The sequence below is a fragment of the Plectropomus leopardus genome, chromosome 2, assembly GCF_008729295.1.
Source record: "Plectropomus leopardus isolate mb chromosome 2, YSFRI_Pleo_2.0, whole genome shotgun sequence".
Taxonomy (NCBI): Eukaryota; Metazoa; Chordata; class Actinopteri; order Perciformes; family Serranidae; genus Plectropomus; species Plectropomus leopardus.
In genome coordinates, this window is record NC_056464.1 from 35,511,412 (window position 1) to 35,529,147 (window position 17,736).

The 17,736-nt window shown below is 39.6% G+C and overlaps 1 protein-coding gene and 1 pseudogene across 1 annotated transcript in view; one reads left to right on the forward strand and one right to left on the reverse strand.

Annotated features, from left to right (window-relative positions):
• The first annotated feature begins 461 nt into the window (after nt 1-461).
• Nucleotides 462-10,395, forward strand: LOC121951438 (annotated as a pseudogene).
• Nucleotides 10,396-13,202: 2,807 nt separating this feature from the next.
• The window catches only part of ip6k1 (inositol hexakisphosphate kinase 1), a 38,006-nt gene continuing 33,472 nt past the window's right edge, over nt 13,203-17,736 (reverse strand). Inside the window, 1 exon segment of the mRNA XM_042510007.1 lies at nt 13,203-17,736. Within this exon segment, the coding sequence (XP_042365941.1) occupies nt 17,525-17,736 (212 nt within the window). The 3' untranslated portion in view covers nt 13,203-17,524.

Here is a 17,736-nt window from a genome sequence, read left to right on the forward strand (position 1 = left end):
TCTGAAAATTCATGAATATTTGATATTTATGATTAGGACTGATGCTGATTAAAAATAAACTCAATAAAATAGAAGATAATATTTATGTATAATATTTTTTTAAGCTTGGCTTTGAACAGCGCATACTGGGTGCAGCTGTAAGGGTTAAACACGAAGACTTTGAGGCCGCGGATTTGGCAGCTGCTCTACTTCCTGAGCCACAAACCTCAATAATCATCAGAGTAATCAGTGAAAATAACCCGCGTTTGCAGGCTGCTCCGTCTTTACTGACAGATTAAAGGTGGTGATTCACACTTTAATCCAGCTGCGGTCTCTCCTGCAGCGTCACGCTGACTGACTGCTGATCAGCTGATGATCTGGGGGGCAAATATAGTAAACTTTGCTGCAGGAGGTAAATATAGTCGCAGGTATCAGATCTCTTGTCCCCCTCAGCCAGAGTGCTGCAGCTGAACAGCTGAAACATGAAGATCTGGAGCTCTCATGAACCTCAACTTTTATCCCTGAAGAATTGACGTTTTAACGACAGTAATCAGACGCGTTAATGTTGTGGGTGAAGCACGCGGATTTGCGGACAGGCAGCTCTGATATTTAAAGACTGGTCTCGTTGACTGAACCTGTGCAGACACGCAGCTCTGGTTTCAGTCACAGGTCAGAGAGATCTCCTCCTGCAGCAACAACAACAGATCCTCTGAAAATCTGCAGGGACTGCGCAGACGAGCAGAGGGAACCACGACAACCAGCAAAACCACAAGGTAAAAAAACACAGTGACGTCCGTCAGAAACCTCCAGAGTCAAATCTATTTTCAGACACAAACAGTGGAATTTAACAAAGTGCGTTTACTCAAATACCTGAACTAAAGTGTAGATTTAAGGTACTTGTACTTCACCTGGGTGTGTACATTTTCTGCTATTTTAACTTCACAACATTTCAGAGGGAAATGCTGTTATTTTTACTCCATTACATTTATTTGATTAGTTACTCTGGAAATTCACAAGCTAGATCATCCAGATATCAGCTGCAATGTTAAAGTGATGAGTGTCAATAATTATAATTAGATAATATAAAAACATATGATAATGGCCTATTGTGCATAATGAGTACTTTTATTATTGACATTTTAAGTATATTTTGATGCCAATTCTTTTGTACTTTCACTGAAGTAAAAAAATGTATAAAAATGTAAAAAATGTCATATTTTACTTAAAAGACTTGAATACGTCTTCCACCTCTGGAAACAAACAGAAAAGGAGAAATGTCCTCTTAATTTGTCTCGCTACTTATCACTTTACAGCCAATGTTTTTTTTTATTTCCCATACAGTATTTGTGAATTTTAACTCCAGTTTGGTTAAAGTTAGGTCATTTTGTTATTGTTTATAACACTGTCACAGCTTCCTCAGACTTGAACATTTCGTTCTGGTTTTCCTGGTTTAGTTCCAATTAAGGGAAAATGTAATCCCATTACATACAATGATTTTATGTAAATTTACAAAAATTAAAAAAAAAAAAAAATCTGTATTTGAGAGCAGAGGTGAACAGGACAGCTGGATGGACATGGACGTTTTAATTGGACTATAATAACCGTAACCCACAGAAGACAATCCACAAACGTGTTCGATGATCCACAAATATCTCAAACACAAACATGTTTTATAACCACGTTTAAAATCTGGAACCAGAGTGGGAGCTGTCTGTTTTTGGACTTCAGCTCAGCTATCACACACAGTTTCAAAGCTCAGGTGTCCACATACTTATGCCCATCTGCTGTAAACGGTGTGTTACAGATCAAACATGAACTAACTGTGACCTGCTGATTAGACACAAGTTCAGTGAAATTGGCCTTTTTGCACAGGACCCTCTACGTGGACAACATGGAGATTGTGCGATGTGGGACGGAGGACGAGGACGATGAAGAAGACGCAGCGACTCAGTACATGATTCAACAGAGTCTGCTGGACAGCAACAAACAGAAGGAAACCCAGCGAGACTCCAAAACACCCGACAGCAGGAGGTCAGTGTGACAGACACAAAGGTCACGACATTTCTCTCAGATTCTCCGTTTGTTTGGTGAAATTCAGGCAGATCTGAGATCAGTCTAAAGGCTCAGTATATAATCTGTTGGAAAAAAACACAAAACCAATATCTTTGTTACTTCTTTGAACTAATTCTAGCTTCTATTAATTTCTATCACATATTACTGCTGTTCTTGCTTAAAAATGTGTTTTATGCTTTTTATGGGCTTTTACAGTTTTGACTTTTCTTGTTTAATATTTCTTTTATATTTGTTTTATTTGTTTTCACCTCTGGCCTGCAACTTATTTCCAGAGTTATGGTATCCATCTGCTGTATAATGATTTCATTTTATTCTTCTTTATTTTATTTTATGTATTAAATAAATAAAGAAATTTTTCATTTTTATATATTCACATTTATATATTAACTTTGAGCTGCATTTTATGTATGTAAGGTGCTATACATATAAAGATTACTATTATTATTATTATTAATTAATCTTTATTCTAAAACAGATTATGAGGCTTCAATAAATAAAAAATCAGGATGTTCAGAGTTGAAATTATTTGCAATGGATTCAAAGTCTGTGTGTTTCAGATTTTGCAGCTACATCGACTTTTTGCAGCAGCATTATTTTCAGCAGCTGAAGCTCAGATGAAGTTTTCGGTTCAGTTCACAGAATTTTGTTTTGTTCAACATAATTCGTGATGTTTTTTGCTCACAGCTTCGGACCTGAATCTGCAGAAAGCAGCGCAATCTTCTCCGCTATAAGACAAGGTGAGGACACGAGGCCTGTGACCAGGTCAGAGCTTCGTGTGTCATTTACTGTGATTTTACCGGAAACCAAAATAAATTAAACTGTCAGACAGCCACATTTTAAGATATCTTTAAAAAATGTAATTACAAATTTAATGGCTCTTAAATCCAAACTGAAAATAAAGCCTACAAATCTGCTTTGTACGTCACTTTTTCTGTCCTTATTTTTTGTTTTATAATAGCGTCCCCTATTTTCTGCAATAATTCAGCGAAACTGATTTTCTTCCTTTTAATGCTAAAAGTCTATTAACTACACATTTAAAGGTACACTATGCATAAAATTAGTAAATGTAGATTAAGCAGGGCTGTTCTGTATGAGTCTGCTTTTTAGGAAAATCCTGCAACGTCTACCAATTTGACGTTATTTTCTTTACTCCAAAAAGGTACTAAATGTGATTTCAGGTGGACTTTAAAATCTAGTTCACTCCGTTTCTTAGTGGGATATTTTCTTAATATATGTGGGGAACGAAAAAATTTTTTAATTTCTTGCGGTGGCCATCAAACTCTACATCTCCACCCTCAGAGAGTCTGAGATTTAATTCACCTGTCGGCAGTAATAATTCCATTATCTGTTCATTATTTTGAACTGTGTTTTGGGATTTTAGGTATAATAATTCTTTGTAACACTGTCTAACTGTTTAAAGAATTACTGCAATACTGGGAATCAATAAAGTATTTCTGATTTTAATATAAAAATGGGAAAGGAGCTGAAATATTTGCTGTCACCGTCCCTCTGTCCCTGCAGGTAATCAGAAGCTCCTGAAGCATCTTGGTGTCCAACAGCGAGACAAGTTTTCAGAGACAGACGGCCGAGGTTGGACTCCGCTCCATGAAGCAGCAACTCAGAGAAACCAAACCATCCTGGAAATCACGTTCGAAGGTTTTAATCTGCTTCTGCAATCACTCTGTGCAGCTTCACAGCAACATGAAACCCCAGAAATGAAACTGAAGTTTGTCAGTCAAACAGTGAGGGGGGTCCTGTGCTCCAGTTTCAGGCCCAGACTCTGTGGAGAGTCAGACTCTGCAGGGTCAGACTCCTCTCTTCCTGGCGGTAGAAGCAGGTCTGATGGAAAACACCTCCTTCCTCCTCCAACATGGAGCTCAGCCGGACACCCAGGACCACGAGCAGGACTCTCCGCTGCTTCTAGGTACGCTGACCGAAACCTCACTGCCTCAAAACCTCGCTGCCTCGAAACCTCACTGCCTCGAAACCTCGCTGCCTCAAAACACCTCAAAACCTCACTGCCTCAAAACCCCGCTGCTTCAAAGGTCGCTGCCTCAAAACGCCGCTGCCTCAAAACGCTGCTGCCTCAAAATGTCGCTGCCTCAAAACCTGTCACGTCGTTTTGTTTTTCCTGTTCTCACGGTTTGGTCTGAATTCTAGTTTTTCAGTCCCGAGCAGATAAAAGCATATTTTCACTGACTGGTTTCTGCTTTTAGGGTTCCTACACATTGTTGTGGTCACAATTTCAAAACTTTTCCATGACTTTTGAGGACCCCAAATCTTTTTTTTTTCTTGCCCCACTTGTTTGGCATTTTTTAAATATATAAGATTCAAACTTTACTCAAAAATAATTCCAGCATCCCACGTGATGTGTTTAAGGATCGTCGGAAATGTGAAAATCCAACGATAGTTTCTGTATTTACTGTTTCTGGCTGTGATAAATGGTGTCAATTTTTAAAGAGAACATGCTTTTCAAAAATCTAAAAAAACAAACAAAAAATTGCTTGTTGCTTTGTTAAAAAAAGTTACCAAAATTTCTCTTTTGAAAACTGCCTTTAAAAAAAACAGAAAACATGCCTTCAAAACCTGTTTTCTTAAAAATTAAGTAAATTTAAAGTGAAAAATAAAATCTCCAATTATATTTAAGTTCTCTAAAAAAAAAATTAAGAAAAAAAGGCCCATTTTAAAAAGGTTTCTATAAAACTCGGCAAAATTTTTTGAAAAAGATGAAAAAAATCGTAAAAAAAATATGCCTTCCAAACCTGCGGGTCCAAAATGTTGTCACACATCAGCGCTTACTGGAGATACGTTACGTCGGCTACAGAAAATTAATTCCCCATTAAGTTACATCAATGTAATTTACTACACACATTTTCCATTTGCAAAAACTTTCAATGACTTTTCCTAGTTCCATGACTTTCCCAGGCATTGAAAATGTGATTGTGAAATTCCATGACTTTTCCAGGTTTTCCATGACCGTGGGAACCCTCTGCTCAGTATATCTCAATGTGAAAAGAAAGCTTTAATGTGGGCTGCCTCTTTTCATAAAATCTAGTTTTAGTTTGGCTCCTTCCCTCCGCAGCGATCCGCTCAGAGCGCTCTGACCTGATCGAGCTGCTGCTCCGTCGGGGCTCCAGGGTGAACCAGGAGGGCTGCTACGGGCGCCGCCCCCTCCACGAGGCCTCGCGGCTGGGTAAAGCGGCGCTGGTGAATCTGCTGCTGGATGCCGGAGCGCAGCCGGACCCTCCCAGCCACTACGGCCTCACGCCGCTCGCACTGGCGGCTCAGGCGGGACACCTGGAGGTGGTGGAGACTCTGCTGAGGAGAGGTGAGAGAGCAGGGGTGTCACCACAGCATCACCCTCAGTGTTCACATCTATACTGACATTATCTCAAATTAACAATAAAAAATAATCTAGATCTAAGAAGGTGGAAAGAGTCTCAAATGACGTCCCACAGTTGGGGTAAAGCACAGCGCGGTTAAATCTGGTTTGCAGTTTCCAGACAATCAGCCTTGACCTTGAGTCAGTGTTTAGTTGTCTGTTCTGGGCTACCGTAAAGAGGACCCGCTCCCTATGTAGATATAAACGGTGAATTCTGAGGTACGGAAAACACAGCGGTACTTATTTTGAGGTGATTATACACTAAAGAAAACATACTTATTTATTATAGTCCATTTCTGCCAATATATCCCCCTAAATTCTTTACAGCGGACCTTCAACTTCTGCTGACAGATAAATGCATCACTCTTGCTCGTCCGGTGTAAAAACGCGTCGTTAAATTCTGCTGATATGAGTCTTTGATACATGAAGTCGGTATTTTCAAGCTAACTTTTTAAAAAAAGTGATTCCCCTCTCCATGTTTGTCCTTCAGGAGCGGACGTCCAGTCCCAGGCGCAGGACGAGGCCTCCATCTTGTACGAGGCGTCTTCGTGTGGAGATCCAGCCGTCATCAGTCTGTTGCTGGAATTTGGCGCCGACGCCAACATTGCCAAAATCACAGGACACATGCCGATCCACCGCGTCGCGCACATCGAGGACACCTCGAGTAAATGTTAAACTTTCCTCATTTTTCATTGGCTCGTCAGTTTGGTTTTAGTCTGCTTAGTACTTAAAAACAACAACACCAGGTACGGTGTGTGTGTGTGTGTGTGTGTGTGTGTGTGTGTGTGTGTGTGTGTGTGTGTGTGTGTGTATTCAGAGCTCTGAAGCTGTTGATTCCAGTCACCTCAAAGGCAGAAGTAAAGGACAGCGGGATGAGTCCTCTACACGCTGCTGCTGCAGGAGGACACACACACTGCATCAAGGTGAGTGAGTGAGTGAGAAAATGAGTGAGTGTAACTGTGTGTGTGTGTGTGTGTGAGACTGTGTGTGTGAGTGAGTCCTTATTCTGAAATAAGCCATCAATAATATATATAATATATAATAAGTTCTTTTGACACTTATACTTTCGTACTTTTATTGTTTTTGTCTTTTCAAACACACAAAAGTTCAACAGTAACTGAATGTCCCTCCTCCCCCAACTCCCATCAGACCTTGCTGGATGCCGGTTATGACCCCAACTACATGCTCGAATCCTGGGTTCGCCGTAGCTATGACGATGAGAGGAGGTCAGCGCTGTTCTTTGCCGTTTTAAATAACGATGTGCCGTCAGCTAAAATGCTGCTGGAGGCCGGGGCCATGCCAAACCAAGACCCCATCAAGTGTCTGCAGGTAGGTGTGTGTGTGTGTGTGTGTGTGTGTGTGTGTGTGTGTGTGTGTGTGTGTGTGTGTGTGTGTGTGTGTGTGTGTGTGTGTGTGAATAAAGCAAACAAAATCCTCAAACTTAATAATCAAAGGAACAGATTAGTGCTGAAGTCTGGATTTGGTTATCTTAGCTTAGCATAAAGACTGGGTGCAGGGGGAACTGTTAGCCTGGCTCTGTTTACAGTTTTAAGATACAGATATCAGCTCCTCTAAATCTCTCCTGATGCATCTTGTTTCTATAGTCTGTAAAAAGCAGAACCGTTTTATTTGCTGGAGCTACTTTTTGACAAACACCAGTTGATGCAGTGACTTTAATGTGACTTCTGAAGACCTGTTCTCATGGTGAGGTTTGGTACATTTGTGCCTCTAAAGACACCAAAACAAAAACCTCAGCTGCTGATGTAGATTTTTCTACATATTTGTGTGAGGAAATCAACAATCTATGTGTAAATTCAAAATCTGTAAATATAAAACACCTTCCACAAATACATTGAAAAGAAATTTGTTTGTTTTTTAAAATATAAAACAGTAAATCTGCAAATATTCCATATATAAATCAAAAGAGACTCAGAGCAAATACAAATTCACAAGCGCAGAATTCATTTACATGAATAAAAACTGGATTCACAAATGTCTGAAAGTTGCAAACGTTAATAATAATAATTATTATTATTATTAACTGTTAGTTATTTGCATGTATTCAAAGATTTTTGTTTAATTTGTAGAATTTGTCTATGTAATTGCAGAGTCATTTTATACTTGCAAATAGGTTTTTTTTTTGTATTTGTGAAAGGTGTTGTTTATTTACAGATTGCTTGTTAACACACAGATTGTAGATCTCCTCACACAAATAACATTGAGATAAATCTATCTATTCCACATTTTTGACTTGACATTTTTTAAATAAATATTGCCACATTTATTGTTTAATACTATTAAAGGTTTATTCTATTTTGTGGCTCTCCTATGACTCCACAGCCAAGAAAGATACATTGTCTTGCAAAAGGGAAAAATATTTTTTTAGTTAAAAAAATACAATAAAAACTTCTAAAAAGGTAAAAAAAATCTGCACTGGGCTCACTGACCATACTTGGCATCAGAAGCTACAGCTGCAGCTGCTGCACAGAAGTACTTGGTAGAATAATACGGTCTGCACCACTTTGTTAAACGCCTCCAGAAAACCCTAGTTGCTGATCCAGTTGACTTTGTCTTTTTAAGGTTGCACTGCGCGTGGGCAACTATGAGTTGATTAACCTGTTGCTGAGGTATGGAGCCAACGTCAACTATTTCTGCAAAGTAAACACAACACACTTCCCCTCAGCCCTGCAGTACGCCCTCAAAGACGAGGTAAACTGCTGCTCTTATTATTATTACAAAAATGTCTTCATAAAACTATGTTTAAAGTCAAAGATAGAACCAGTTTTACTAACTTTACTGATATTTTTTCTCTGTGTGTGTGTGTGTGTGTGTGTGTGTGTGTGTGTGTGTCAGGTGATGCTCAGGATGCTGTGTAACTATGGTTATGATGCAGGGCGCTGCTTTGACTGTCCCTATGGCAACGGCTCCCACATCCCTGAGGACTACGAGGGATGGAGCAACTCTGTGATCAAAGACACCACCGTAATGAACTAATGAGCTCAGTGTTAAACTGAACTACAGAGCCAAGATCAGCGAACATCAGGATAAACATCTGTCTGAACGCCCCCTAAATGTGCCAAAAAACCAAAACTAGGAGCTAAAAAGTCCCCTCTTACATTAATTCAGACTTTACATGGTGCAGCTTACAGTATCTTGTCTGTACTCTGACGGATGTCTCTATATTTACTGTGTTATATTCAGTTTTAGAAGATCCCTTTCATGAACTGCAAAGTTTAAAAGTTTCAACCTAAAAGAAAACTCAGAGGCTCTCCAAAGTTCCTCAAGGAATAGTTCACCCAAAAACTATATAAATTGTACTCGATACTCACCTCTCAAGGCTCGCCATGGTCCCAGAAGAAGTTTTCCACAAACAGCATGCAAGCAGAGCACCTGAAAAAAAGCATATTACTGCAATCAGACTTTGAGGTTTAATGAAATGCAGCAAAAAAATGATTATAAAACATCCCCAAAAATTATTTGTAGCAAGGGTGTAGGTGTTGTTTTAAATTTAGGGGGGCATAAATGGGTCTGCCAGAAAAAGGAAGGAAGGAAATGGAATTTGAAATGCTTTGCAATAGATCAGCGATTCTTGAGAATTGAAAAAAATCACGATCTACAAAAATAAATGAAATAAAATAAAAATAATTATCTGAATACTATTTCAATTTTGGGGTTAAAAGATTATTTTTTTTAAAGGATTTTATGTATTAAATAAAAATGATTCATAAAATGATTTAATCTGCATTCATTATTTTCAACATCAAAACCTGTCCTATGCCAGATCTTTAAATAAACAGTGTTTGAGACATTTTAAATGTAAAAATAACTGTACATACTGCACATAACTTTGAAACAATGCAGTGTTATAATCATATTTTTTTTAAAAATATATTTTCCCAAGTATAACTGAAAAATAACATTCACAAACCCCCGACCAAAAATAAAAAAAATAAATTAAAAAAAATTTTAAAAAAAAAATAATATTAATTAAAAAATAAAATAATAATACAAAAAGCCCCAATTTGTTAAGAATGAGTAATATAGGCTACAAGACACTTGGATATTGTTGCACAGAAACAAAGTTTTTCTGACATTTTTAAAAAACTTTTGTCTCTCTCATTCGGACTCTGGAAGTCTGTTTGCACTGATATGCTTGCACATTTATTTTGCGCCTTTAAGATTAAGACTCAGTGAACTCCGAAACTTCTACAGTCGTGAATTTCTCGTACACAGGTTACTGAACTTTCTGTCACTGCGCTATTTACCCAAAATCTCCACATAATCAGTGTGAAATCACGTCTCTGCAGCAGCTGCTCGTGTTTTTGTCAGTCACTGATGAGCTCGTGCTGTCAGAAATTGCGCGGGAAGGTGTGGGTTTAAACACGCAGGTGTAAAGTGAAGCTCGTGCAGACTTACCTTCACGTGTGTAAACTGTTGTGTTTCTGTCAAAGCAGTTTTGTGAGGTGATCTCCGTCTCCTGGTTGAAGCACCTGGCGGGTCACGTGGTTCGCATCCTGCTGGATTACCTGGATCACGTGACCTTGTGCTCCAAACTGAAGGCGGCTGTGATGGAGCATCAGCAGTGGCCTGAGATCTGCAGGCTGCAGGGTACATTTCACACGTTTGTCTCAAAGCTCTGACTGAAGTCTTCATCCGTCGTCCTCTCCATGTTTCCTCCTCTTCCTCCGCAGAAAACGCGCGCTGTCTGCAGCACCTCTGCCGGCTGAAGATCCGCCGGTGTCTCGGTCGCCTCCGTCTCCGGTCACCTGTCTTCATGAGCTTCATGCCGTTACCGGAGCGACTGAAGGACTACATCCTGTACCGGGAGTACGACCTGTACGGTCGGCAGAGGAGCACGCCGGGCTGACGCCGGAGGACAAACTTTAAATAATGTAGTTAAAAAAAACAAAGGCAGACTTTCAGATTCACACTTACAAGTCACTTTTTCGGTCTGTTATTTGTTTTTTTTAACAACATCACCCATTCAGAAGTTTTTACTGTATTTTTCTATTAAAGTTTTCCCTTCCTGAAAGACAGTGTGTTTTTATTGGCTGTGGAGTCATAAAAGTGCCATTAAAAATAAATAAATCTTTTTAAAAAATAAAAATAAAATATAAAAAAATAAACTATAATAAATCTTAATTTTTTTAAATGATTTTTTTTAGACGTTTTAAGATCAATTTTAGTCAAATATAAGTGCAATAAAAATAGGACAGTGCTCAGATATAGCGTTTTTTATCTATTGCCACCAAAAAAAACCCGATGCTATATCGTAGTGCTGTCCTATTTTGACTGCTTTGATATCCATTTTGAGGATTCAGCACCCAGTTTCAACAAGTTAAATTGTGAGTGAGCGCGTTGTGTTTGATGTTAACCTAAAATAAGACCAATTTTTGGATAAATCTTTTTCTTATTCAAGCATTTTAGTTAAGTCTTAGGGTAATTAGTATATACAGTACATGTACCTGTGCAAAGACAGGATTTATGTAAAAATATAATTAAGGTGAGCTATATTTATCTACATTTAGTCAACAGGTAAATGCGAGTATAAGATAAAAAGACAGTACGAGGTTCAGTGATAGATTTAAAGATTTCAGACATCAGAAATGTGGACTTTAAAGAAATTAAAAGATTGAAATCAGATAAAAAAAAAAAAGATAAAATGGTAAGATCTCACAAATTTGAATTTAAAATTATTTAATGATTTTTTAGGCCCAATATTTATAAAATTGAATTAAAGGAGATTTAAAAATAAAATTTAAAACCTGTAGACACCCTGGCAGACACACACAGTTAGAGCTGGTGAACAGAGTGGCGCATTAAGGGAGATTTTTTTTAACTCAGGAGGTGGTGACCAAAGACAGAGCTAAAACAGAGTGAATATTGGATTTAAATTCATCAGGTGACAGAAACACGACTCCAAATTAATTTAAATGTTGCTCCATAACCTCTCGATGTGTAAATAAACAACTGTTTGCCAATAAGGTAAGGCAACTTAAAGCTTCCCCAAAAAGGTAAAAAAAATCAATTACTGCAAATTAATCCTGATTTAGATCCTGATATTTTCCTGCATCCTGATAAATGTACAGGTCTCACAGCTCTGATACTGAACGATGTGACTCTGTGTGTCTTTGCACCAGCTGCTGCTCACGTTCTGTTTATAATGATAATTAAAGCGACTAAAGAGCGCTCGCAGGGCCTCATCTGACCCGGGGCCCTCTGCTGCGCCACGACTCACCCATCTGATGCGTCTGTCTGGTCAGTAATTACAACACAAGCCCAAAAGCTTCTGGAAAGATTTAATCTCACTTACTTCCACTGTTCTAACAAACAGTCAGGATGATGTCAGATGCAGAAAATGCTGCTAAATAACTCTGATCAATCATTGAGGCTAATATCCATGATGAGATATTATGATCTGAGAGGACACGTGGACCGTCGCTGCTTTAGACTCTGTGACGACTGTAACAAGGAGGCTGTGAAACTGACCCAAACAGGAGGACGTTAATGTGCATGCAGGTCTTTCTTCGTAAAATGTGAAGTGAAACAAACCAAAGACTAAAGATGGTGTCTACCTGTTCTAACACACACACACACACACACACACACACACACAACACACACACAAACACACATTCAACAGAGCTTCCCAGCAGAGCTCCGCAGCAGGCAGAGAAGTGTCGCTGAGCTCACTGAAGTCTGGATTTACTGCAAGTTTTCTCAGTGAAACCTGATTTGTTTTTTTTCGTCTGTTGATGTCCAATCAGAGTCCGACTGAAGCTGAGTCAGCAGCAAATTAAACAGACTTGAGTTAGCTCAAATAATACTGCGTAAATCTCCTGACATCTCACACACCGTGTCTCTGAATCTCTTTACACTTTATACATTTTGGGGGGAGGAGAGGGGGGGGGCGGGCATGTAAAAGACAAAACATTTCCCCACACACGGGTAAAGGTACAATAAAAAAATAAATTATCACCTCGATAAACCAAAAATAAAATATTCATATCTGCTCTCTTATTCCAGCTCCTGGGATGGGGGGGTTCCTGTAGCCGTCCAGCAGGGGGCGGTGCTGCGTCACAGCCGGCTGCTGGAACATGTTAGAGGGGCATAAATGGACAAATGTGATTGGCTAACACTGTCTCATCAGGACCAATCAGATGAGATAAGTGGGGACATATTCAGATGAATTGTGGCCAATTCTGTTGACAGTTTAAGGACAATGAACTGTATTTTCTTTGTCTTTGTGGTGACACATTTAAGGCTGGACAGTTATCAATAATTACACGTTCAAACACCCGGATGGATCATGATGATTAAACCCTTTGGAACCTGAGCAAATTGGTTTGATTTTTTTTTTTTTTTTTTTTTTCCAAAAACATTGGTAAAAAACAATGAGCAACCAAACAAGACATGGCCCAAAATTTTGCAGGAAATAATTTTTAAAAAAAAATGGAAATAAGAAAAAAAGGAAAACAAAACAAACAAGAAAATGACCCAAAAAGTCCTTTAAAAATAATAATAATAATAATTTTGAAAAAACATGCATGCATCTTTTTTTCCAGTAACATAATTAAACATATGATTATAACAATTATACATGTGGTTTTCTGGATATTTTTCCTCCTTTCAAACTAATTTTCCAGGTCATTTTCTCGTCACCTTTGACTACAACATTTTCTTGCAGTTTGTGGGACAATTCTCAGTTCAGTTGCTCATTGTCCTTTTCTTTGTTTTCCAAAAGAAATCAGACCAATTTTCTTGGGTTTCAAGGGTTAAATTGTGAAAGGCATCTCAATGCAGCACAAGAAAAGTGATGTGGATCCAGGTTTCAGGGGGTTAAACACACCATGTTTCACAAAATGATGTCGAATGATTCCAGGCAAATTATAATTAAAAACCTGGAAAAAGTCAATGAAATGGATTTTTTCCACAGTTCACTGTCATGAACATGAATTTGATTATTTTGTATGATTTTGCGCAGATTGTGATTTTATCACATAATATATATATATGTGTATATAATATACGTAAGAAAAATATTCTTCTTATTAAATATTCTTGTTATTCAACCGTAACACCCAGCCCTAACTTAAAGAAGAAGGCTGATACTTTTCTGTATTTTTCTTATTGTCAACAAATTTCACGAAAAGACCCAAAAACAACAACGTGTCTGACTTCCTGTGTGCGGCTCTCAGCCTCATTTGTTCCTGCTGAAGATGAAACTGTAAAAATGTCTCTCAGATACAAAGCTGATTAAAAAAAAGAAAATCCCATATCAAATGATCCATTTTTTCTATTTTTTCGTGCACTTTAAAGGGGAACATAACCTAAATTAACAACTGCAATATGTTATCTTTATTGGCCGAGGAAAGTTAAATCAATATTTGTGAACACGAGCTACTCTCTTCTACGCTGCCTGTTTGATGCAGGAAAAACGTGCCGTTATTCTGCCTCGCCGTTCAGTAAATAAGGTCTGACTGCGAGCCGGGAATGGAGACAGAAACAGCACCGAAACGAGGTCTGTGTAAAACGTAAAACCAGGAAGAGGTGACCATCGGTGGGGTGAGTGTGACGTTTTGCCCACTGCTTGAGATTTAAAAAGTAGCTCCAAGCAGAAGAAGAACAGCAGCTGTAAATCCACAAACTGGGAAAAATTTAAGATCCAGAAGCTCCTTTATCTCCGAGCAGAGGGCAAGATCATATAACGGAGACTGAATGATTGTGATTGACACGTTAATCCCATTGTTGTGTTTATAGATCTCTGCCACCACATGTTTTATGTCAGACCAGAGGCCGACGCCTTTGTGTTACACGTCACGCCTCTTTTGATTGCAGGATTGGGTCTATAATCACTCACTGCAGCAGCATGACGCCGCCGTCGTTTGGTTCTGAGTAAAAATGCATAAAGAAGCCTCAAACTTTCATGAGCTTCTCCATAGACATTGAACAGGAGTCTGATTTGGTGGAGCCACTGTTTGTTTTCTTTTTTTTATTCCCAAATGAGCTTAATTCTGTTGCAAAGTTCACGACTGCGAAACAGAAAATGTTCCCACATACTCAGAACGTTCCCCTGGTGCTCTCAGTGTCCCAGTTCACTCTCTGTGGAGCAGCTCCAGACGTTAACCCTCTGACATCAGATTTGAGTTTACGCACTCTAGTTTTTGGATTTTGAAGAGGGTTCTCCTTGTTTACTTATAATTTTGGACTGACTTAAACCGTAAGAAGTACATGTAGGAATTTTGAAAAGGAGCGTAGTTCCCTTTTAAGGAGTTCTCGTCCATGTTGTTTTAAAAGTAGAGATTTAAAGTTCGGGGACAGCAAAAAGAAACAGTTATTAGCAGCTGTTCTGGAGGTTTTGATCTTTAAAAGACAACATGGCTGAAAAGTCTTCAAAGCTTTAAAACAGATGACAATTTGAACATCAACTAGATAAGCAGCTCCAGAGCAGCTGTTCAAAGAACGCTGAGGGAAGATTGTTTTGTCCACTGCTGTTTGCAAAGTCACGAATAAAGAAACATTCAGGGACGCCCTGGTGGTCGAGGGGTTAAGGCGCAAACCACAAACCACACATCCCCAGATAGAGTCTGTCCAGAGGTTTCCAGTCATCTCGTCTCTGTCAGCTCTTTAATAAAATACCCCAAATAATTTGTATCATAAAAATAACGTAATCTCATGTTTAAAAGGCTCAGTAACTTCCTAAAACAGATGGTCACTGCAGTTTCTATCAAACGTTACTGAAACAGGAGGAAATAGTGCATTTATGGGGGACTAGTTTCAGCGGCGGATTAATCCACACTTGTTGCACTAGTATAGTGTATTTGGAATTGTGTCAAAATAAAGTATAAAAATAAACTAGTGTTTTTAATATTTTTTTGGACAACGAAGAGAAAGAAATTTTTATACTTTGGATAAACTTGTTTGTGAAATCAATTAATTACGATCTCGAGTCTTTTTTTACGGGATTTGTTGACAATAATAAAAATATCAGCAGACCAGGTTTGGGAAAGTGACACTTATGCTTTCGATATTACACAATAACCCAGAGGATGATTTTACAGGACACCGACTACTAACGTTTTTCAATTAAGCCCCAAAAACGGACACACAGCGTTTTCGAAATTATCTATATTCTCTCCTTAAAGCCTACGTCTAAGTTGCACTTCACCGCCGTTCTCCCTGCCGGCGATGCCGCGCTCTGCACTGCTGAAGAAAAAAGTTGCCGTCTTTCATCGCCATCTATTGCTTGGATGTGTTTCGGAGTGCGTTGCCAAGGTAACGCTAAAAGAGTCAGTTCACCTGTTCAGGTTTGGTTTCTGTAGAGAAAGAGGAGTGAAGAGGAGGAGAGGCGGGGAGGGAGGACGGGGGAGGGGGGTAACGTGAGTGTTGGCCAGCTTCAGAGGGCGGCCCCTGGGATCAGCTGATTGGTCGTTCAGAGAGGACGCTCTGTCCCACTGTGCTGTCAAACTCCACAGACAACCGTTCCCAGGATGTGTGTTTGAGCGTGTGTGTGTGTGTGTGCTCTTGTTCGTCTATCTTGGCGAGGACCAATATGAGTTTTGGACATTGGGAGTGGCGACATTTTTGGCCGGTCCTCACATCGCTCAATCTGACTTGGTGTTTTGGTTCAAGTGTCGCTCCACTCTGAAGTGTGTTCTGTTCACTGTTACTTTATTTGGATGTTTGAGCTTCACCGTGCAGACGGAAAGCTGTTTGCACATTCAATAACTGATTCTATATTAAAGGGATAGTTCAGTGTTTTTGAAGTGGGGCTGTATGTGGTACTTATCTATACTCAGTATATCACATACAGGAGATTTCACTCAGCACGCCTCCAGTTTGTCAGCAATAAAAACACAGCCCAAAAAAGTCCCACGTAAAGAACTTGATATCATTTTATGTTCACATTATATTGAGAGTTTTTTCAGCGCTTTATCTTTTGGTCAGACAACACGTTCCAACAGGAAGTTGGTAATCGCTTCAGTTCCACATCAACTCTTTTGTCAAAGCCACCAGACTCCACTGAGAAAAACAGTAATTTTTGTTTACTGAAAACAGGAGCTGCTGGTCTGCAGCTGCTTCGATCAGTTAGGTTGTGTTATTGTGTGACTTTGATGACAAACCACTTTAAATGTCAAAGTCGCACAACGAAACAAACAAACTAATCTGATCTGCGCAGAGGCAGACCTGCAGCTCCTGTGTTCACGGATGTTAAATCACTGTTTTTCTCAGTGGAGTTTGGCTTAAGGAGAGCAATATAATTTCCTGTTAGAAACTGCTGTCTGACATCAAAGTTAAGTGGTGAAAATACTCAATATAGCGAAAACAGACTTTTTGGTCTGACTTTTTCAGGTGGCTAAAGTTCGTTTTGTTGCTGACCCCATCCACAGCAGTACACTGCTTAGCTTCTGTGTCGGACTCCAGCCTGCTTCTCCAAACTGAGGACCTTCCAACTGCAATCTACTGTTTGTAATACACTGACTTTAGATAACTGCTTCATACAACCCAACTTCAAAAAAGATCTGAAGTATCCCTTTAAAATAAACTCAGATCTGCAGAGAGCTCAGAGAAACTTTCGGCAGACGAATGTGAAAACAAACTTCTGGATTCAAACTCTGATCATACATCTCTCTGCACAGAGAACATCAAACATCCAGCTGAAGTAACAGTAAGATAAACATATTTCCAAGCGGAGGAGGACTTTAAAGTGAGACTGTGATGGTTAGTTGTGATGGTTCAGGTCGGGGTTAGGGGCTGGGAATGCATTAAATCAATGCAGGTCCTCACAAGTATAGAAGTACAAATGTGTGTGTGTGTGTGTGTGTGTTGTGTACATTGTGTAGAGCCTCAGAGGTTCTCCATATCAGCTTGAAGTTGCAGCCATTTCAGCTCCACTGTCCCACCTCCTGGCTGTTGCTATAGTAACTGCTCGACTGTAGACGTCCCGAAGAACCTTGTTTCATATTTACAGCCAAACCGTCTGAGTGTTTTTACAACAGTGCAGCACGACCTGCACCGACTGTGCGACCTGAACTGAACAAGCTGTGTGTGCATGTGTGTGTATGTGTGTGTGTGTGTGTTTGTTTGGAGCTACGGCAGGTTGTCGTCCCGCAGGCTCTCCAGGATCTGGACCAGGCTCTCCAGTCCGAACACGTAGCCCCGGTCTGGCCCGTCGTGCACCGCCGTGTCACCACGGAAACCCTTGAAGGTGGAGTGAGCGAAGTCGATCATACGTACATCATGTCCCACCTCCGCTGGGCGGCGGGAGGAGGGGAGAAGGAAATTAGGGGGGGGGGGGGGGG